Source organism: Trifolium pratense, linkage group LG2 (assembly GCF_020283565.1).
Source record: "Trifolium pratense cultivar HEN17-A07 linkage group LG2, ARS_RC_1.1, whole genome shotgun sequence".
NCBI classification, from domain to species: domain Eukaryota; kingdom Viridiplantae; phylum Streptophyta; class Magnoliopsida; order Fabales; family Fabaceae; genus Trifolium; species Trifolium pratense.
Genome location: NC_060060.1, coordinates 37,441,729 through 37,465,185, shown reverse-complemented (window position 1 = coordinate 37,465,185; position 23,457 = coordinate 37,441,729). Strand labels below are relative to the sequence as shown.

General features: G+C 33.6%; 1 protein-coding gene across 1 annotated transcript; it reads left to right on the top strand.

Annotated features, from left to right (window-relative positions):
* The first annotated feature begins 19,423 nt into the window (after positions 1–19,423).
* LOC123904661 lies at positions 19,424–22,847 on the top strand. The gene is made up of 3 exons (XM_045954296.1): positions 19,424–20,807; positions 20,895–21,550; positions 22,842–22,847. Exons 1-3 carry the CDS (start codon positions 19,424–19,426, stop codon positions 22,845–22,847), a joined length of 2,046 nt encoding a protein of 681 aa, XP_045810252.1.
* The last annotated feature ends 610 nt before the right edge of the window (positions 22,848–23,457 follow it).

Sequence of the window (23,457 nt, the reverse complement as noted above, 5' to 3'; positions counted from 1 at the left end):
ACTACTCACACCATCATCATTCATCACCCATCCACCATACTCCATAAATTATCATTAAACCTATAACTTGCCTACTCAAAGTTCCTAACTAATTCAACCCTTTTACATGCATGAGTTTCATATGTATGTAGCATGGTAAATTGGTTTCTTAATTAATTCTCCCGTTCTACCTCATTGGAAAGAAAAATTTGTTTTAAAATAAGTGACCATTTCTAATTTTCAATACAATATATATATTAATTATTATTTTTAATTGTATCTTCTAGAACTTTATCGGCATACGAATGGTTAGATCACTTGTTAATGCCTAGAACTTTATTAACCCCTTTGGAGACTTTTTCGTTTAGAACTATTTGGAAGTGTGGGGTTCCCTCAAAGGTTTGTGCGCTAGCATGGCAACTTTTCTTGGATCGAATTCCAACCAAAGACAATCTGTGCCGGAGAAGAATTCTCCATATTGAGAATACGGTGTGTGCTTTGTGTGGAGTGGAGGCTGAAACTTCGCACCATCTATTTATGCATTGTGATTTTGCGGCTCAAACTTGGTATGCAATCTGTCGATGGTTAGGAGTGGTAGTGGTACTCACGCCAGATGTGATGATGTTGTACGGGACTCTAGTCGGGAGTGGGAGGAATAAGTGTGTGAAAAAAGGCTTCTCAATTGTCTGGTTGGCTTTTATTTGGGTTATTTGGAGGAGTCGAAACGATTTGATATGTAATAATGTGGCTGCCGTGGTTGAAGATGCGGTGATGTTGATACAAAGATTGTCTTGGCAGTGGTTTGTAAGTAATACGGCAAAAGGACCCTGCTTATTGTATGAATGGATTTGGAACCCGGGAGATTGTATGCTAAGGTGAGATTTTATGGTTGCCGCGATTGCCGCTGTGTGTGCGCTGCTGTTCTGGTTTTGGAGGTGCCTGCAGGTTTTTTGATTTGTTACTGTTAGAAGTATAGCTCTTTGTTTGTTTTTTTTTTTAGCCTGCTGTGACATCTGTTACTTCCTTTTTGCTTTGGGTTGTTAGGATTATGCTTTTTGTAATTTGCCAGAAACTTGGCTCTTGTATCTTGTATGTTTTACCTTTTTTTTTAGCCTCATAGTACTACTTGTACTGTGTTTGTGCTTTATAATATTTGTTTGCAGTTCAAAAAAAAATTGTATCTTCTAATTAGAGTACTTTTTTTAATGAAAATTTACGACAAATATATATAAAAAAAGTCCACAATACAACTCAAAGGATGTGTTAAATATATTTCACTAGCCTTACATTTATAGTGATTGTAAATATACTAATACTTGATAAAGATATTTTAGTAAAAATATTTTTTTTCTCATTTATTTATAGTAGTACATTTTTTTAAACCCATGTGAAATGGTCAATTATATCATTCATTATGGAACAAAGAAAGTATTATTTTTTTTATTTTTCTTCCATTGAAGAAGTTGGTGTTGTTGATTGTTGAATTACTGAGGGTATTATACATTCAACTTGTAAATGGTGTTGGACTCATCCCACGATCTGGGTTCAAATGCGTCGTTTTTGTGAAACTGAATGTGTTGATGTTCTGCGCTTTTCGATTCTCTGATGTTCCAGGTCTGTTGAGATCTGCAGGTCTAAAGGAGTTAGGGCTGCCTCTTTTCCGGTACCGCTTCTTATCTGTCTATGTCCCTGTGACTGTTCTCGAATTGATTTGTTCGAAAGAGCTTTTATGCATGCTGCTTGTTCAGGGGGTTGTTGGCATGTGGGTCTGGTTCCGTGTTGGCGTTGACCCATACGCTAAATTTTGAACCCTTTTTTATCGTGTGATGCTCTCACTCTTCATATTTTTTTGTGACTTGATTCTGCGCCCGTACGCGGGTTCACTGGGTTGCGCTCGTGATGAGTGTTTGTATTGTTATGATTGATTAGGGCTATTTGACCTGGTTTTGTTTGATCACGATGTATTCCCGTTTAGGTTGCAGCTGGGTCAGGTTAATGTCCCCCTAGTCTCTGTATTTTTTTTTATTTAATATATTTATCCTTTTGCTTAAAAAAAATAAACTTGCAAAATTAATTTATTTCACCAACCACCTTAATTAATATTGTTGATAATTGGGTTTCAATCATTGATTTGCATTAGTAAATACTTGTTCTTCATCAAGATTACTTATAAGTTTCTGCGAGTCACATTTTTTTTTTATGACAATTATACACACTTATATACCATTTCATTAATAAAAAAACACGTTCAAGATAATGTGGTATCTCAACCAAAACTTGAGAGCTAACTATAAATATGTCCGTCATATATCATTAGACAATTTATGAAACCAACTTTAGAATCTTCATATTTGTGAGAGAAATTAAATAAAAGACAAAAGGAGAAAAACCTTCTATCTTATATACTTAAGATTAAGATATTGTTTATGGAATGATAAACAAAATATAGTTATGATTTATATATTTTAAACTTTGAGAATACTATAAATAGAAATTATATAAAGAATTTTTTCAAACTCCTTAAAATCATATATCCTCCAAAACATTGATTGAGTTTCCCATATTTGAGAGATTTTATATTGCGAAAAAAATGGACGATCCCTTACTAGTTACCAATTAACTTGAGTTCTCTTAAATAATTCAACTTTCTAGTAGTCAAATTAACTAGGTGTATCCCTCTCTTGAATGATTTTTTTATTACTATATATGACATATACAGACGAAGTTTTACCATTCAAAAAAAAAATAGACGAAGTTTTCCATCACCATTAGCAATAAATAATATTTACTAAAAAACTTGTAATGCACACGATGTGAGTTCTATGCTCCCCAAACAATTCAAAAGAAATTGGTACAAAATACATTTATAATTTAAAAATAGGTTTACATTTGGAGACAACATTATTTTTTTCCCAAAGAAAACTTATATGAGTACTATTATTTAGCAACAAATTGAGTAGAGTTGAAATATACAAAAATAAAACACAATAAGAATGCTACAAATTAAACACAGTTGAAATTAGATGACTTACTATATATAGGTAGATAGATAATATATATATATACTGTTGCGTTGATGGGATATATGTGAAGATGAATGTTGCATGTAGTAATTAAGTAAGATCATGAGGAAGAAGGTATAGAGGTTAATTAGGCAGCAAGGTGGTTGTTGAGTTTGGCGCGCGGGGGAAATAGAGAAGCTAGATCATGGTCGGATATTTGAAAGAACTTCCTCCTCCCTTGAGATGGTGGAGAAGACGACGGTGATACTGTTAGGAGGCGGCGTTGACGTTTCTTTGGAGGTGGTGGACAAACCAAATTCCTTGATGATGGTGATGTGGGTGGTGTATGGTAATTGTTGTAATGCTCATCTTCTTCTTCCTCCTTTGTTCTCTCTAGATCTGATGATTGTGATACTTGTTCTTCTTCTTCTTCTTCTTGTGTGCGTTGACTCAAAGTAGTAGTAGTAATTGTAGGTGGTGGTGGTGGTGGAGGAACAGTTTTTCGTTTGATTGGTTTAATTGAGAGTAATTCTTCCAACATTTCAAGACCCATTTCCCCCGCTAGCTAACTTTGTGTATGTGTGTGTGGGAATATTTTCCCCCCCGCGAGGTATATACGGTATAAGAAGGGGTGCTATGAGAGAGAGAGAGAGAGAGAGAGAGAGAGAGAGAGAGAGAGAGAGAGAGAGAGAGTACATTAATTAATTGATGATGTGATTGAGGGGTGCTGAAAGAGAGATAGATAACAAAAGAAAACCAATCAAGGTGGGGTAAGTTTATCAAAAAAAAAAATCAAGGTGGGGTAATGAGGTGGGAATCATAAATAAATGAATAAATCAATAATATTGGAAGATACATAATTGGTGTGTTTTAATACCAATTTTAATTTTAAATTATTATTGATGATATAAAGAAATAAAAAAAAACAATGATTTATTTCATCTTATGAGTTGGGTTCTCTTGATATATTCACAAGAGTTATTTATGATAGATTTTAAGATTTAAATAGCGATGACAAATATATCTACTTATAAATTAAGGGTCTTGTTAACATGTGCCCTAAGGGTACATGTTAAGATATCCAATTATAGAAACTTAATATTTAATGATGCTAGAAATTTAATGCTTCAAATGTTAAAAAGCACAAATTAGCATTTATTAGTTTCTATTTTTGTTTCCTTAACATGTGCCTTAAGGGCACATGTTAACATTCTTCATAAATTAATATGTAATGTTGTGAATTTCTTTAATATGTACACTTATATTCACTACTCAAGCGCTTCCAATGCACTAGCAACCTATGAAGCACGGATACAGACACGACACGGACACGGATACTGACACGTCGACACCGATAAAAATTTGGAAAAATGACATAATTTAGTGTAATCATAAGTGTCGGTGTCGGACACGGACACCGACACGTGTCCGACATTGACATGCCTAATCTGAGGAGTGTCGGTGTTTCCTAGCTAGCTAGCAACAATCAAAGAAGAGACGAGCATCGTTGCACTTGTCCGCAACCACCTTCCTTGAATCCATTCCCTCAATCCATGCCAGTTCGAATTGTATCACCCACCAAAGAGGTTCTTACATTGTGGAGCTCGATCTCTATTTCTATTTATAAGCTTCATTTAAGAACAGAAAAAATTTTGCCCCTAAAATATCTATCTTTTAAATTACTATATGAATTTATTATTTTTTAAAAAATAAATTTGAAACCTTTTTTTTATAACCCAAAATTTTGACCTAAAAGCTTTATTTGAGTTGCTAGGAAAATATATATGCATGTACATTACATTCAGCTATATATAGCTTGTATATAATAAGTAACTGTTTCAGTCAATTATAACTACTATATTAACTATTCATGGTAATGTAAAACTAATACAACTCAAAGTACATATATTTAAGGATGGATTAGTAATACATTTGTGTAAGAAATGGCACAGTTGAAAAAATTGTTAAAAAGGACAAGATTGATACTATATGCGAAAGCAATGGAAGGGAAAAAGAAGCAAAACATATGTTAGTGGTGTAGTTGTACAAAAGTACTACGTGTGTGAAAGTGAGTGTTACAAAGACATGATGCGGATGAACTGCAGCATCAGCAGTATAGCATTCGTCTCACTGACACAAAAGGCAAGAAATTCGTTGCACTTCTTATCTGCGCCCCCACTTTGCTTCGCTGTTCTCTTCCAATTTCAATCAACCACACTTCTCTCTTTTATTATATATATTCAGTTTTTTCTAGATTTGTATGTTCACTTTTATTCACTCGTAGGGTCCATTTGGTTCTATGGAAAGAAAATTACGCAAAATAATACATGAACTTGGATCAAAGTTAGTATAAATTCATGCATTGATCTGCGTAATTTTCTTTCCTCCTACTTTATTTCCTTAGAACCAAATGGTCCAATAATTTCAAAGGAGAATGTCTTGTGTGTCACAAAATTTAGCCACAGTATACACAAAAAAAGTAAGAATAAATAAAAATACTAATATATATTTTAATATAAGTGTGTCTAAATTTCGTCAATAAAAATTGTGTCTAAATATTATTTTTATAATAAGTGTCTAAATAATTTAAATTTGAGATTGTGACCATCCAATATTTTTAATTTTAAAGTTAACTTTCTTGCTGCTCTTCAATCTTCATTTTTTGTCTGTTAGCAACAAAAAAAAAACTAAAATAAAATAAATGTCACTTATTCTAAATCTCTATTACAAAATTAATATTATGTATATTATTTTAAAGTTAATTATAGTGTACTATACTTTTATGATAATAAAGATTAGATAATTTTGTAAAATATATTGCTAACACTTTTTTTAAACCAATTTCTTCTTTTTTTTAAGAATAATCTAATAGCTAGAATTTTATCATTTAAGATAAATAAAGAGGGTCAGTCTAACATAGTTGGAGGCCTAAAACAAGTTTTATTGTGAGGCTTTATAAACAAAAAAAATTACATATGACTTTATGAAAATTAATAAAAAAAAAAACCTAAATATCGCTAAGGTCAATAGTTTTTGTGTTTAGGAAGAGCTGAGGCCATTAACTTTATCAATTAAATTAAAGAAATATTCGAGATTCAATTATTGTATTATCTGTTTATAACCGAATAAAAAAAATTTGAGACCTTTTTTTAACTCAAAATTTTAGAACCTAAAACTCTTATTTAGTTGTTTCACCCTTGGACCGACTATGTGAATAAATGGATATATACCAACGTTTGAATCTTCATTTTTTTTTTAAAGATTGAATCTTCATTCTTGTATATATTACATATAATGTTCATATCAATTGAACTATGTTAATGAGTGTTGAACCAATCTTTACACTCTTAAATTGTGCGCGAAAAACATATACAGTGACACTAATATATGAAAGGAGTACCTATTTAAGAGAAAAGATAAATGCCATATATTTTTTTTGACAGCAAGATAAATGCCATATTATTAATGGAATGTAGGAAGTATTGGTTATACACGGTTGGTAGAAATAGTCGATATAGGCATTGATACCTTATTATCATATTTCCTATAAAAAATCATATAGAAAGCCCCAAAAGAAAGCCTTCTTGTTTTTGACTCATTATTAAACAATACAAGTAGTTGACATCCACAACCTCCTTTACAATTATTAGGTAGCTATATAACAATCTAGCACCATACCATATTACATGCCCAAAGGTAAAATGTTACTCCAACATTCCTTTTAGTACGTTAGACACGTTTGTTCCATATATAAATGAATGAATCCAAATATGGGATATGTGGACGATTTTTTAAGTCCATTTTCATGCGTCACGGATAAGCATCCAATGTATGAAAAATTGTTAGGCTGCACATCATAGTCTCATTAATCATTTATCATTATCACATACTTTGAGCCTCTAATCAACAAGATGTCAAAGTGAGGAATTTAGAGGTTTTGATAATTTTAAATGGGAAGAAGTTTAACGAACAAGGTATCCAATGATATATTTGTCATATATGTGCTATTAGAAGGAAGATGCTTCTATTTCATAAGATAATATAATATTATCGTGTATGATTTGTCATGTTTCTATAACTCAATCACATGCATTATTTCACACTCGACCTCTCCTAATCTAATATAGTAAACATTGATTTTAGGTGGGTCATGGGCCACACCTTCTAAGATAATGCTCACATGGTTTAGCCTTGTTTGTCTACTACTACTACTACTGCAACTACAATATATTTTAATTTTCATATTTCAGAAACAAGAACAATATGTCAATGAAAACTTAAATAAATTGTTATTATATATGAATGTGCATATATTTTAATTTTACGGATGTAGTTTTTAGAATGATTGATTTTACCATTTAAAAAAAAAAGTGGGCACTTTATTATCTGGTAGGGCCTACTAAGCTGATAGTTCATTTATGTCTTAAGTCCAATAGCACCCTTATTATTTTTGCAAGATGTATTGTTCTCATGACGCCTCTCACCCACAACGTATAAATGACCCCTCTGCATGTTCATTGTACTCTTATGCTACATTGTCCACCTCATCATAAAATATTTATGACTCATTTCACTCACACAATGGAACTTACTGAAACTATGCATGTCATTCCCTTATATAAACACATGCATTTAGCCTCAAAGTTCATCACCATCGTTACTGGTTACACCAGATCCTACATAGAAAACATTAAGTTATGTCCGTTCAGATAATGACATATAATTGTTAGCATAATAACCTTTCAATTTTTAAATTTATACTATATTACATTTTAAATAAACCAACTTCTTAGTTGATACTAGCTAGTATAGATGAAAATAAGTTAGACCTACTTGAAATATATCAAGTATAATTTAAAGTCTCATTACTTGAAAGAGTTAAGGATGAATATATAATATCAAAATTATTTGTCTAATTGTCATTAACTCAATATAATAATCTAACTTAGCGAGACTCTCACTGATGACGCAACACTTGCATCATGCTCAAATCAAATCAAACTATTTTAAACATATAATTTTGTCAATGTTTTCTGAAACTCTAATTTTTTTAAAGCAAAAAATATACTATAATATGCCAAGCAGAAAACATTGACAAAATTATATGTTTAAATTATAGTATAGTTTAATATGTTTAAAATTATAGTTTTATACTATATTATAATAAAACATTGACAAATTAAATTATATGTTTAAACTCCGCTATAACTTAACATTACTATTTAAATTATAAGTAATATAAGAAACATCAACAATGAATTGGTCCAAGCAATAAAAGTTTTGGATCTTGGTCGCATACGGTCAGGAGTTCAATTTCATAACTCGTGTGTATGAATAAAATTTAGTTGGAAGGGAAAAAATTTATAATTAAGAAGCGTGTAATTTTTTTTTTACTTGATTAGATTTTTTTATACCAAATATATATTATATTTATGAACATTGGTAATATATAATTATTATTATTATTATTATTATTATTATTATTATAGAATCTCAAAATTAATTTATTGAGTACATCGGATATTTTATAAACACTAATGATATTATAGCATTTCAAAATTTTGAGTTGAGACCTCCTAAATTTTGAGGTCCGACGTCGTCGCTCACCATGCACCCTATAGGGGCCGGGTCTGGATGTTGATAAGAATACATATAATTTGTTAAGATAATTGCATGATGAAAGACAAGTGGCCAACAAATTGTTCAGGTAATTTAAGAATGTTGTATCACCAATTTCAGATAAAATATGTGTTGGAGAGATCAAAACTGTCAAACTTTAAAATAGGATCGAGGACCAATTTTGTAAAATAGTAAAAATGGAGGAACCAAAACTACAATTATCTATAGACATAAGAAACACAACATTACAATATATAAACCTTTGAATTTTTGCAGAGATTCTTAGTCTCTAGTACTAGGAAATCAAAAGTGACAAACAAATGTTAATTATAAGAACATATTTTCTTACAGGTTTTGCTAATTAGTGTTCTCGCGGCACTAGTTAAGGAATTAAAATGCAAAAGAGAAAGATAAAATATGCATTCAAAAAACTACAATTAATTTTTTAAGATGTAGACTGCACACAAGTTCTAAATTTTTTTTACTATTTTTCATTATCTTAACTACTATCCCAAATCACTTAGTTAACATTTTTCTTTCTTATATTTGACCACTTTTAGTTGAAATAACTAACAATTATGTTTCAGATCCTTTGTTAACATTTGTTGAATAAACAACCTAGCTACCAGTACTGTTGTGTAAATTATTACAGTGTACATTTACTAATACTGTACCGTTAATTTTATTGTTGCAACTACTGAACAGGAGAGATAGATACAAGTTCATGGAATATATTGTTGTGTTTTGTAACTTTGTTGTACTCGGTGGCATTTACTCCTTATGTATTTTTCACTCTGACACTCTTATCTTACATAAATAACCATGACAAAGTTTAATATAGCCTTGATTATGTTACTGCATCAGAGTCCTACTGAGATTTGATTTTTATTTTAAATTTACACACTCTCGTAGTATATATGTTACAATATTTGTTGAATAACAACCAACCTGTTGTGTAAATTATTGAAGGCATTTAATTTACTGCTACTATAGCTAGCGATAATGTTAATAGTTGCAACTACTCATGAAATGGGAGGTAGATAATATTAAAAACACAAGATTTTTAAAAAATAAAATGGCTTGGTAATATTCAAAACATAATGCTTTAAGATCTGAACCAGTTAGATACAAGTTCGTTGGTATATTGTGTTTTGTAAAGATCTTAAAAACAGTCTTATTATTTAGATCATACTATAGTATTTCAATCCTCTCCGATTTTCTTTCTCATATTAGCTATATATGTTATAGTAATTTTGGTCATTTATTCAATGTTTTTTCTCTCTTCTTAAATATTTTCATGCTATATGATTTATCAATCATTAGATTAAGAAAAAAAGATAAAACATGAGAAATTTTTTTGGAGAGAATCTAAATTCCCCTATCATATACATAAAAAATTAATATAGGCACAATTTAATATAGCCGTGATCTAATGGTTGGAGATTTGAAAAATTGTGCATATACGGAGATTTGAAAAATAGAGCTTCACCAAACCTATGGCTAACATTTCAATTTTTTAACTCTATTTTTGTTAAAAATAAAGTTAAAAAAATTATGGATTTATTTTTATTTTATATAATATAATGTCAGTAAAGTTAACTCTAAAATAGATTAAAAGTAATAAAAATAAAATAGAAGATCAAAAGCTCTTATTTTTATTGGGTTAGTCCGAAAAATCATCTACATTGGATTAAATGTAACTAAATACATCAAACCAAAATGTAAAAAATGTTTTTCTATAATTTAAAACTTATCGGTTGCACATGTAGTAATGTCGAAAAGCTCCGAAAAATGATCGTAAAGTAACGCTCCACACCTTACTTACAAGCTTTTTTACAAGCAAATTTTCTTTATAAGTTTGGCCCAGCTTTTTTTAGAGCTTATGCAAACAGCTTATGCAATATAAATTAGGTTTTATGCTATTTTATAAGTTCACACTAGTGAAAATTGTAATTTTATAAGCTATTTTATCATAAACTACCTTGACAAACTTATAATAATATATAAAAATTGCATAAACTGTTTGCATAAGCTCTAAAAATAGCTTGATCAAACGAGCCCTAAACAACTTGTTTTTCTAACCGGAGCTTTTTAAAATCAACGTCTGTGACCTAGCTTCTCCTTCTAAGGAGAAGAGGAGGCAAATTAAGGTTAGGCCAAACATGCTCTATATATGTTTTTTTTTTTTTTATAAACACGTGCTCTAAATATTTTTTTTTTTACGAACATGCTCTAAATATGTTTTTTTTTTTTTTTTGAAGCAAATGCTCTAAATATGTTTTTTTTTTACACATAAAAACTTATAGCATTTCATTCATCAATAAAGAGGAAATACAACGAGGAATCAAATCAAATATGTTGCGACTAGACCAAGAAATGGCCGCCCTAGCAAGTGTATGAGCAACCATATTCGTTTGTCGCTTAATGAACTTCACCACAAAGTTTGAATTATGAGACAAAATATTTCTAATATTACAAATTAGAGCACCAAATTCCGAGTTTCCACCAATAAAACTATTAGCTGCATCCATCACACTTTTGGAGTCCGTTTCGAAGATGACATGAGTGAACCCTCTCCGTTCAATCTGCTGCAGTGCTTCAAGTAATGCTTTCGCTTCACCTTCAATTATAGAACAATGACCATGATTCCATAAGGTGCCCGCCAATACCAACTGTCCCATATGATCTCGTAACACCCAGCCTGCACTAGTTTTATTGATATCGCGATGGAATCCCGCATCTACATTACATTTGTACCAACCATAGGATGGTTTTTGCCACTGACCTTGCTGGACCTGCTGAGCTTGCTGTGAACTGCCCTGCTGGTGTTGCTGCACAGCCTTCCATTCTTCCCAAATCTGTCGTGCCTTAAAGCCTACGCACCGCCCTTCATCCCTTATCCCAACAAAAATATGTTAAAACCAACAATATACCAACAAAAATAAAATATACAAAATGTACTAATTTTATTGTTGGGCTCAATAACAAAAAGTTAATCCAGTAGACCCAAATGAATGTTTCTCTCCCTACACCCCTCCCCCCTCGTTCTCTTATCTCTCTAAAATTCCATTTTTATCCATGAGAATAAAGTTCGAAGTGTTGATTATAAGAAAAAATTGGTTTTAAAAAATGTCCATACGACTGTAAGAAAAAATTATACGGCAAAAAAAAATCGGAATTTTAAAGACAAATACGGAATTTCGGAGAAAATAAGAGAATGATGTAGGAAGAGAAAACTTCAACCCAAAAACTTCTTCTTTTTTTATTTGTTCAAATAAACCCAAACACTGCATTTTCTTTTTTGACAAACCCAAATACTTTTGATGTTTTCTCTTCCGACCCCCGTGATTCTTTTATACCCTCAATATTTGATCAGTGCAGTTTTAATGCACATTCTTCTACTATTGTACTAGTGTATTCCTATGGTTTAATTTACTATTTTCACTATTTTAAGGTGTTTTTATATTTAAGTTTATTTCTAACTCTATTTTATTTTCGCACTTAATTTATGAATAAATAGCACCTTGACACCCTTCCGGTCCGCAGGTCATAACTGGAGTTACAAATATCGGATTGAGGCGCGGGAAGATGCGTTGGAAAGATGAGATCAAGAGCTACGACTTTCATGTTGAGGCCAAAACCCAGTTCGGAGCGCAAGTGTGTCAAATAATTGCGTTTATGTTCCAGACGAATTTAATTCAGCACAACTTTATATTTTACGGCCCAATTGTTTTGAGGCCCGTTCCATGTATTATTTAAACCGAAAAAAGGCAGCTAGGGTTATCATTCACTGTTCACGAAATATTCAAACCCTAGAGCAGCCGTCATCTTCCATGGAGAACTAAACTTCTATTGATCCATTGGTGTAAGGAACTTTGTTCTCGAATCTTGAGGTTCGGTTTTAATAGCAAATCGTTATGTTTATGCTTATCATATATCAATTTTCTTGTCTCTTTTGTGTATGAGTTGATGCAATTGATGCTTAATTATTTTGTTTCACGTTCATAACATTGAGACTATTCAAATTAATTCACGCTTGTTCAAATTAATCTGAATAGGAAATTGTTATATTATTTTCGCTTGCAAAATAGGGCTGCCGAATTATTGTTATGATTTTTAACTGTGTTATTGGTGACGCTTGATCATCGCCATAGTTAGTCGAACACGCTGGTGCTTAATCAACGAATTCGTTATAAAACTGATTTTCGCTTGTTAAATTAGTTCTATAATCAGCCGAAGCATAAACTGTATGAATATTCATATAAGAACCCATGATAGATGATAAACAAAGTTGCCTAAAACCAATGGATTGATTGCTTTTATATTAATTAAATTCGTAATCTCTGTTATTGCTTCCACAAACAAAAAAACCCCAAATTGCAACCTTTAAATTCATTCTAATATTGTTAAACCGATCGTGAGTCCTTGCGAAACGACCAAGGTCACTACCTTGTACTACTTATTTTAAAATTATTTTGATCACGAAACGACGGTGATCAAATTGGCGCCGTTGCCTATTTTGTCCCAAAATAGGGGATTTTAAACTCTGATTTTTTTCTGATGAACAGGTACAGGAAAAACTCGATTTAGAAAAGATTTTCCAGAAAACTGTTTTTTTACGAAAACTGATTATTAGGGCATGTAAAATCCAGAAAACACGAGAAAGCAAAGGCTAGAACGCAACCACACAGAAACTGAGTCTAATATTAGCTAAAATCAATTGAGAGTCCCCGGCAACGGCGCCAATTTGATCACCGTCGTTTCGTGATCAAAATAATTTTAAAATAAGTAGTACAAGGTAGTGCCTTGGTCGTTTCGCAAGGACTCACGATCGGTTTAACAATATTAGAATGAATTTAAAGGTTGCAATTTGGGGTTTTTTTGTTTGTGGAAGCAATAACAGAGATTACGAATTTAATTAATATAAAAGCAATCAATCCATTGGTTTTAGGCAACTTTGTTTATCATCTATCATGGGTTCTTATATGAATATTCATACAGTTTATGCTTCGGCTGATTATAGAACTAATTTAACAAGCGAAAATCAGTTTTATAACGAATTCGTTGATTAAGCACCAGCGTGTTCGACTAACTATGGCGATGATCAAGCGTCACCAATAACACAGTTAAAAATCATAACAATAATTCGGCAGCCCTATTTTGCAAGCGAAAATAATATAACAATTTCCTATTCAGATTAATTTGAACAAGCGTGAATTAATTTGAATAGTCTCAATGTTATGAACGTGAAACAAAATAATTAAGCATCAATTGCATCAACTCATACACAAAAGAGAGACAAGAAAATTGATATATGATAAGCATAAACATAACGATTTGCTATTAAAACCGAACCTCAAGATTCGAGAACAAAGTTCCTTACACCAATGGATCAATAGAAGTTTAGTTCTCCATGGAAGATGATGGCTGCTCTAGGGTTTGAATATTTCGTGAACAGTGAATGATAACCCTAGCTGCCTTTTTTCGGTTTAAATAATACATGGAACGGGCCTCAAAACAATTGGGCCGAAAAATATAAAGTTGTGCTGAATTAAATTCGTCTGGAACATAAACGCAATTATTTGACACACTTGCGCTCCGAACTGGGTTTTGGCCTCAACATGAAAGTCGTAGCTCTTGATCTCAGCTTTCCAACGCATCTTCCCGCGCCTCAATCCGATATTTGTAACTCCAGTTATGACCTGCGGACCGGAAGGGTGTCAAGGTGCTATTTATTCATAAATTAAGTGCGAAAATAAAATAGAGTTAGAAATAAACTTAAATATAAAAACACCTTAAAATAGTGAAAATAGTAAATTAAACCATAGGAATACACTAGTACAATAGTAGAAGAATGTGCATTAAAACTGCACTGATCAAATTCCCCCACACTTGAACTTTTGCACTCCGAGCAAAACTCAAATGAAAAATTTAAAAACAAATCACAAGCAGTCAACATATTCCAGGTTTCAAGCTTCAAACCTTGGGTCAAAATTCAAAGATTGGCACAATTCTTATCTATCAACTTTCAATAATAATCTTGCGTGTGTGTGTACTGTCTCCCACTGTCAACCAAAGTAATGTCAAGATCCCTCTCTGAAACTACCATTCTAGATGCTAAGTTGTCATTCTTTTCCTATAATTTTGGATTTAACCAGAATTTCAGACTAGGGGGGCTATTTCTTTTCAAGAGATCAAAAGCTTTTCAACATCAACTCAGGGGCAACTACCTTCAAGCTTTATTACAGTTTATTATTATTTATTGTTTTTAAGCTTTAGGTACTACTCCACCTTTTCACCTGACGGGATCTTACTTGTAATAAGTCCAACCTGTTACTCAGAGTAGAGCATCCTACACAGCACATGTTCCTCCAGTTTCGGGCACAGGAACTTGTTCCTCCAGTTTCGGGCACAGGAACTTATTATATTCATTAGTTTTAGCTCTTAAACAGTTTCCCTTTTTCTCAATTAATAGCAATGATCGATCTATCTGTTACTCTAGCCTTTCCCCCACACTTAGTTCTAATCATACCTCCATTATATTCAAATTAGAGAACTTAGTCTAAAGAATAAATATTTTAGAGATTTATCTAGACATTACTAAGTTTGACAGTGTTCAAGCAGTTGTGCATTAAGTTGCAAAGACTATCATGTCAAGTATCAAAACAAAAAACTCCAAAAATTTCACTGACCCTACAGCTATCTGCCCTAGCCTTAGAACATGTGACTACTCATGATGATTTATTTTATTATTATTATTTTTTTTTTTTTTTTTTAAAAACACAAAAATGTAAATGTAAATGTAAAATGTCCCAGTGCAGTTTTAATGCACATTCTTCTACTATTGTACTAGTGTATTCCTATGGTTTAATTTACTATTTTCACTATTTTAAGGTGTTTTTATATTTAAGTTTATTTCTAACTCTATTTTATTTTCGCACTTAATTTATGAATAAATAGCACCTTGACACCCTTCCGGTCCGCAGGTCATAACTGGAGTTACAAATATCGGATTGAGGCGCGGGAAGATGCGTTGGAAAGCTGAGATCAAGAGCTACGACTTTCATGTTGAGGCCAAAACCCAGTTCGGAGCGCAAGTGTGTCAAATAATTGCGTTTATGTTCCAGACGAATTTAATTCAGCACAACTTTATATTTTTCGGCCCAATTGTTTTGAGGCCCGTTCCATGTATTATTTAAACCGAAAAAAGGCAGCTAGGGTTATCATTCACTGTTCACGAAATATTCAAACCCTAGAGCAGCCGTCATCTTCCATGGAGAACTAAACTTCTATTGATCCATTGGTGTAAGGAACTTTGTTCTCGAATCTTGAGGTTCGGTTTTAATAGCAAATCGTTATGTTTATGCTTATCATATATCAATTTTCTTGTCTCTCTTTTGTGTATGAGTTGATGCAATTGATGCTTAATTATTTTGTTTCACGTTCATAACATTGAGACTATTCAAATTAATTCACGCTTGTTCAAATTAATCTGAATAGGAAATTGTTATATTATTTTCGCTTGCAAAATAGGGCTGCCGAATTATTGTTATGATTTTTAACTGTGTTATTGGTGACGCTTGATCATCGCCATAGTTAGTCGAACACGCTGGTGCTTAATCAACGAATTCGTTATAAAACTGATTTTCGCTTGTTAAATTAGTTCTATAATCAGCCGAAGCATAAACTGTATGAATATTCATATAAGAACCCATGATAGATGATAAACAAAGTTGCCTAAAACCAATGGATTGATTGCTTTTATATTAATTAAATTCGTAATCTCTGTTATTGCTTCCACAAACAAAAAAACCCCAAATTGCAACCTTTAAATTCATTCTAATATTGTTAAACCGATCGTGAGTCCTTGCGAAACGACCAAGGTCACTACCTTGTACTACTTATTTTAAAATTATTTTGATCACGAAACGACCGTGATCAAATTGGCGCCGTTGCCGGGGACTCATAATTGTGTTATTCAGTATTAGAATTGCTAGAATTACTTGTTTCTTTTGTTATTGCGTGTCTGCCGTATAAAAAAATTAAGAGACGATTTAGGGCTGATTTTGCGTCTGTTCTGCTTTTTGACCATCCCATTCCCTCAGAAAAAAATCAGGGTTCAAAGTCCCTTATTTTGGGACAAAATAATGGGACACCACCCTCTCAGCCCCAAATTCCTTGTTTTTCTATTTTATTTTAATTTTTTACTGATTTCGTATTTTCAAAGAAATCCAAAAAATTTTGTGTCATCTTTATTTTAGTTAATTAGAATTTTCGTGGTATTTTTAGATTTTTTCTCATTCAGTTTGACCTGTTTTCTATTTTACTCACCTATTTTCGTTGTAGGGACATAGTTGGAATTACCGTAATTGTTGTTTATCACCTCTTGCATGACCAGGTCTGCTGGACAGTCCCAATTAGAGCTTCCTGACCCTGAGATAGAAAGAACACTCCACGCACGCAAAAGGCTCAACCGAGCTAATAGCGTGCATTCCAGTAACATTGATTCTAACACTATATCTGATTCTGAGTCTGACTATTTCCATAACTTATTTAATTCTGATTCTGAACTTGAACATCAAAACATGGCTGCTGAACAAACATTGAGGCAGCTTGCTGCTCCTGATGTTAATTACAATGGTTTATGTATCGAATATGTTGAAGTTGATGTACCTTTTGAACTAAAATCTGGTTTAATACACTTGTTGCCAAGGTTTAATGGTCTTGCAGGTGAGGACCCGCACAAGCATTTAAAGGAATTTCAGGTTGTGTGCTCCACACCATTGAGGCCCGAAGGTATCACGGAAGACCACATCAAGTTGAGAGCCTTTCCATTCTCGTTACAAGGTGCTGCTAAAGACTGGCTCTACTACCTTGAGCCAAATTCTGTTTCAACTTGGAATGATCTGAAGAAGGTCTTTCTAGAGAGATACTTTCCCGCTTCTAGAGCAGCATCAATCAGAAAAGAAATATGCGGCATTAGGCAAGGAAACGAATCATTGGCAGAGTACTGGGAAAGATTCAAACATCTAGTTTCCAGTTGTCCCCAACACCAGATCACCGAGCAATTACTCATCCAATATTTCTATGAAGGGTTGCTACCAATGGATCGAAACATTTTGGATGCTGCAAGTGGTGGAGCACTTGTTGATAAAACTCCAGCTGCTGCAAAGGCCTTGATCGAAAACATGTCACTCAACTCGCAACAGTTTACAACCAGAAATAATTCTGCAAGTGTAAATGAGATTCAGTCTTCCTCTTCCTCTGATAAGTGCCCAATTTTAGTTATATTGTATCACGAATTATGAGCACTTACCAATACTTTTGTGAAGAAATCTTGATTAAAACCCCTTTTGGTGTAAATATAAAATTAAATCAAAGAGGAATTGATCCCAAGGCATTTTTGTTAGGAATGGCTAGAAAAACAGGTTTTGAAGCCTTCGCTCAGCGAAGCCATAGCGAGCTACAGCGAACTAAACCAGTGGGTTAAGGGTCCATGGCGAGCTTCAGCGAGATTCAGCGAGCAGGATAGCAAACTCAACGTTCGCTCAGCGAAAGATAGCGAGAGATGGCGAGCACAACCCGGGAGGAAGGGTCTGTTAGCGAGAGATAGCGAGCATCGGCGAACAAAGTGATGAGTCAAGCCTTTTGCTACGTGTCAAGAAACCCCTTGCTTAAGTAACTAGTTCGCTCAGCGAACATCATTTCGCTTAGCGAACTCCTCTGTCCTGAAAAGCTATAAATAGAGCTCAGAAGCCATTTTCTGAGATATAGAGTTTTGTAATAGTTCAGAAATATTAGTAACATTAGTTTTAAGAGCTCTTGAAGGTGGATTCATCATTATACTTGAGAAATCAAGAGATGTTCTTCATCCCTTTTTATTGTAAGTTTACTTTTATCATGTCTAGCTAAATTCCTTTGTTGTTGGGATTAGATGTAGTTATTTTGTGAACATGTAGTCAATTTAAATCTTAATATATGTGTTTTCTTTATCAATCATTATAAGTGTTATCTTGTTTTAATTGTCTATTTCTAAAAGATTTGAACAACATAGACATATATTGTTTGAATCAAGAGTAAAAGATAATCACTTATTAAACTTCAATGTTTAGACATAGATGTCGAGTTTAGTAATCACGTCAAATATCAGATCTTAATGCTATTATGTCGATTAATGATTCGAGGCATCGAACGTTGGTAGATATAATAGATTTCACGGCGTAATCCGGATACGGATACGTTCGATGTGTGATATGTGATAATAATGATTGGTAAATGAAATATATATAGTGAGGTTGATTGATACATGCTAACGAGATAATGAATCTAGTTCCGACAACTTTTTATTATCCGAAAGTTTAAATCCTTTTATCCAATCGCACTTTTATGTTTTCGAAACTAAATCTTACAAAAACCCGTACTTAAAATCATGGAAATTACAAATCAACGTTTGATATTACACTAGTCTCTGTGGATACGATATAACGAAAATACTTGCTTTGGTATTTCAACAAAATGGCGCCGTTGCCGGGGACTGGCGTTTGATATTGATAAGTTTGATTATGATTTCTGTCGTTTTAAGCAATTTTGTACTTTTTTATTATTTATTATCCTTTGTGCACGCTAACTTGTCTGGTTAGATTGTTGTCCTGTTTATGCGAGGAAAGATTTCTGCAGAGAATTTACTTTTTGATCCATAAATCGAAAGAACAGCAAGGAGAAACAATAGTCAAAGAAAGAAAAGAAAACAACTAGCCAAACAAAAGAAGCTGCAAGAAGGAACTTCAACTTCTATTTCTTCAACATCCTCAATCTCCGAAGAGATGGCTGACGATCCGCCACGTAACGAAGGTGGAGGTGCCGGTATAAGGCCATGTCACAACAGTCCACGGAGACTTGCTCATCTTGCAAGGCCTCCCAGAGGTGCAAGACAAACGGAGATGAAAACCGGACTCTTGCAATTGTTATATGCTAACCCTTTTACAGGTTTGTCACATGAAGATCCGTACAACCATTTGGTCAAATTCTATGAAATTGCCGGTTCACTTGGTGCTCCTGAAGCGGAGGAGGAAGCGGTGTTCATGAGAATGTTTCCACATTCATTGATAGGAAAGGCCAAAGATTGGTACCTTGATTTACCAGCTCAAGTCATGACAAATTGGAATACTTTGGAAGAGAAGTTTCTTGAACGGTTCTTTCCACATCATAAATTCATGGAGTCAAAGACATCAATTGCGGTGTTTTCTCAAGGCTCCAATGAGACTCTATGTGAAGCATGGGATCGATACAAAGCAATGCTGCGTAAATGCCCTAATCATGGATTTGATGAACTAACCCAAATTCATATTTTTAGGAATGGTCTTTTGCAGGATTCAAAGCTCCTTTTAGATGCAACAGCAGGTGGTTCTCTTTTATCATTAAGTGCTGCAGATGCTACGACTATCATTGAAAAAATGTCACTTAGTGATCGACAAAGTGAACGCAGCAAAACTCAAAGGAAGCCTGGGATTCTTGAACTTGATACTTCAGATGCTATGTTAGCTCAAAACAAGCTTCTTACTAACACGGTGGAAGAGCTATCAAAACAAATGTCTAAGATAATCACCTTACAAGAAGGAGCGGGGAAAGCAAAGCAAGTAGCATCTTGTGAATTATGCACCGGAGATCATCCAACTGGTCATTGTCCTCCATCTCATGAAGAGGTGAACTTCATGGCAAATCAACAAAGACAGAGTCAGTATCCGAATAATGCTGGCTATCAAAGGGGAAACAACTCAAACTATGGTCAAGGTTGGAGACAAGATGTTGGCTCATCAAATAGGCAAAGACAATATGAAAGCTACAGTCAACCACCGGTACAACAAACTCAAAATTCAAATTTGGAAGAAGCTTTGAGATCATTCATAGAGATGCAGACCAAACAAAATCAACAACAAAATCAGTTTGTGCAAGAAACTCAAGTCTACCAAAGAGGCAATGATGCGGTGTTAAGAAATCTTGAGACTCAGATTGGTCAAATAGCAAAAGAAATGGCCAATAACAAAAATCAAGGAGGATCATTTACAGCCAACACCGAACCGAATCCAAAAGAACAATGCAAGTCAATTACAACAAGAAGCGGTAAGGAAGTTGGCAAGGGAATAGGTGATAATTTGAGGAAGGAAGAGGAGGTTATGAGACGAGCAGATGAAGAGGAGGTTGGAGAAAGTGAGGATGAAGCAGAAAAAAATAAAAATGAAGAAATAGTTGAAAAAGAAAAAAGTGAAAAAACAGAAAAAAATGAAAAAATTGCAGAGAAGGAGGTTGAAGTGAGAAAAGAAAAGAGTAGTTTACCTCAACATCTGCCATATCCACATGCTCCATCAAAGAAGGATAAAGAAAGGCAGTATGCAAGGTTTTTGGATATCTTTAAAAAATTGCAAATTAACATTCCATTTTCCGAAGCCTTGGAGCAGATGCCAACATATGCAAAATTCATGAAAGAAATCCTTACCAAGAAGAGAAGGTACAATGATGATGAAGTTATTCAACTTGATGCAAGCTGTAGTGCCATTATTCAACGAACTCTTCCGACAAAAGAAAAAGATCCGGGGAGAGTCACGTTGCCGGTTACCATTGGTAATGTGAATGTTGGAAAAGCCCTTATTGATTTAGGGTCAAGCATTAATCTTATTCCTTTATCGGTGATTCAACGGGTTGGTGGTCTTGACATCACCCGTACAAGAATGACGTTGCAACTTGCTGATAAATCCATCACTCGTCCATCGGGAATGGCTGAAGATGTTCTTGTAAAAGTTGATAAGTTTATGTTCCCTATAGACTTTGTGGTGATGGATATTGAAGAGGATGATGATGTTCCGTTAATTCTTGGAAGGCCATTCATGAAAACTGCTCGTATGATGATTGATATTGATGACGGGGTGATGAAAGTTCGAGTTCAAGATGAGGAAGTCAGTTTTAATTTGTGGGAAGCTATTGAAGTGGAAGAAATAGTCACAAGAAAGGGGGGGTTTGAATTGTGACCCTTTTTAAAAATTAATCCTGCATTCTACAAAATTGATCTCAAGTGTATACTTGGATAAATGTTAGTGAATTATAGAACAACTTGGTCTGAGAACGTTCTTTACTATAAAATAGATTGTTCCGAGAACGTTCTCTACTGCGTGAGAATTCAAATTAAATATAATGAAGTGCTTTGTGTGATGTGTGTTTACAGTAAATAAAAGAGAATAAGGAAGAGAAACAACACACAAACAATTATCCTGGTTCACCCCCTAATAGTATGGGCTACTCCAGTCCTCACGCTCCTGTGAGATTATCCACTATGAGATACTACCGATCTCAAATTACACTTCTTCCTTGATCTAGTCCAAGATCATAATCTTCCAAGCTTCACTCGCTTGATCTACCTAAGTCCTCCAGACTTTATAAGGTGTCACTCAATCAATAGTTACGTATTGACTTGAGCCAATCTTTTACAAATGATGATGGTTTGGATCTTCAAGCTTTTACAAAAACTCAAACAATTGAGAAGCTTGTTACAATGGAAAAAACTCTCAGTTCACTCAAATGATATATTGATCCTAGTATTGAGATTACAATGTTTGGAGTGAGAGAGATTTAAATAAAGAGACAAAGATGTAACCACTTAAAAATGGGTTATGTTGAAAAATGGTCTCTTGAGTTATTTGCTTTTAGAAACTCAAAGGTTAGTTTGAGAAGCAAATAAAAACACTCTAAACTCAGAAGTATGATGAGAATGTAGATCTTGAGTGTGAGTGATAAAAGAAGAGTTTTATGACTTGTAGACAAAAACAAGTGATTGATGATTTGTAGCTTCAACTCTTGCTCTTCAATGTTGTCAAAGCCTTCCTTTTATAGTTGAACCTTGAGTCTTCAGTTCCTTGGTCCCAAAGGAAGTTTTCCAACGGCTAGTTGCTTCAAAATAGACAGCTCATGCTGAATTGTTGAGTAGATAAGTTCTGACTGATCTTTCTCAGAACATTCTCCCTGCTGTTCTTCATGTTTTCAAACAAAAGAGCCATAATGACAGCTTGCAATGAGTTGTAGATAGTTGTCCATTGCTTTTCCACCAAGTATAGCCGTTACAAATCATTTAAACACGTTTTGGCCAGCTGTAGATGAGTTTGCATCTTCAAATGTAAAGGACAGTCATTCTCAGCATCGTTCTCAGAGTGTTCTCCAGACTGGGTAATATATGACTTTGTTCTTTTGAAGCAGATTTGATGCATGACAGAAACCAGCTGTAATATGTAGAGGAAGCAGCTGTATTGTCCTTCTTTGGAACTGTTCATGATGTCCTTTCCAAGTACTTTCATTCTTGATTAAAAATTAATCTCTTTGGAGAATGTTCATTTAATAATGAAATTGAAAGTACATGACAACTATGAGTTGAAGATGTGTTGTCCCATTCTCATTGGTCTATGTAAACTTTGTCTAAACACACTTGAGACACCTGATGAGATCTTGCCTTGAGAATTTATCATGTTGCACATGCTTGATCCTTAACTATGGCCAAAGGGGAAAGTCACTTTTCTCCCAAATATTCCTTGCCTTAATTGATCATAAACTGTTGTGATCTTGTGAGTTAAAACCAAGATAAAAGTGCTTCTTTGTCTTGAACAGAGTTGACATAAAGAAATAAGTATTTTTGCTATGAAGCTCGTTCTTGGAGAAAATGAAGCATAAATTGTAGAATGTTCTCAGAGCATTCTTGAACCAGCATTCAAGATTTTCTTCAAGGAGTGAAACACGTGATCTTGATCAATTAACTTGAAATCTTGCTGCTGCAAAACTTCCCACAATTCCTCTTTGATGTTTTGCACACATGGTTGCT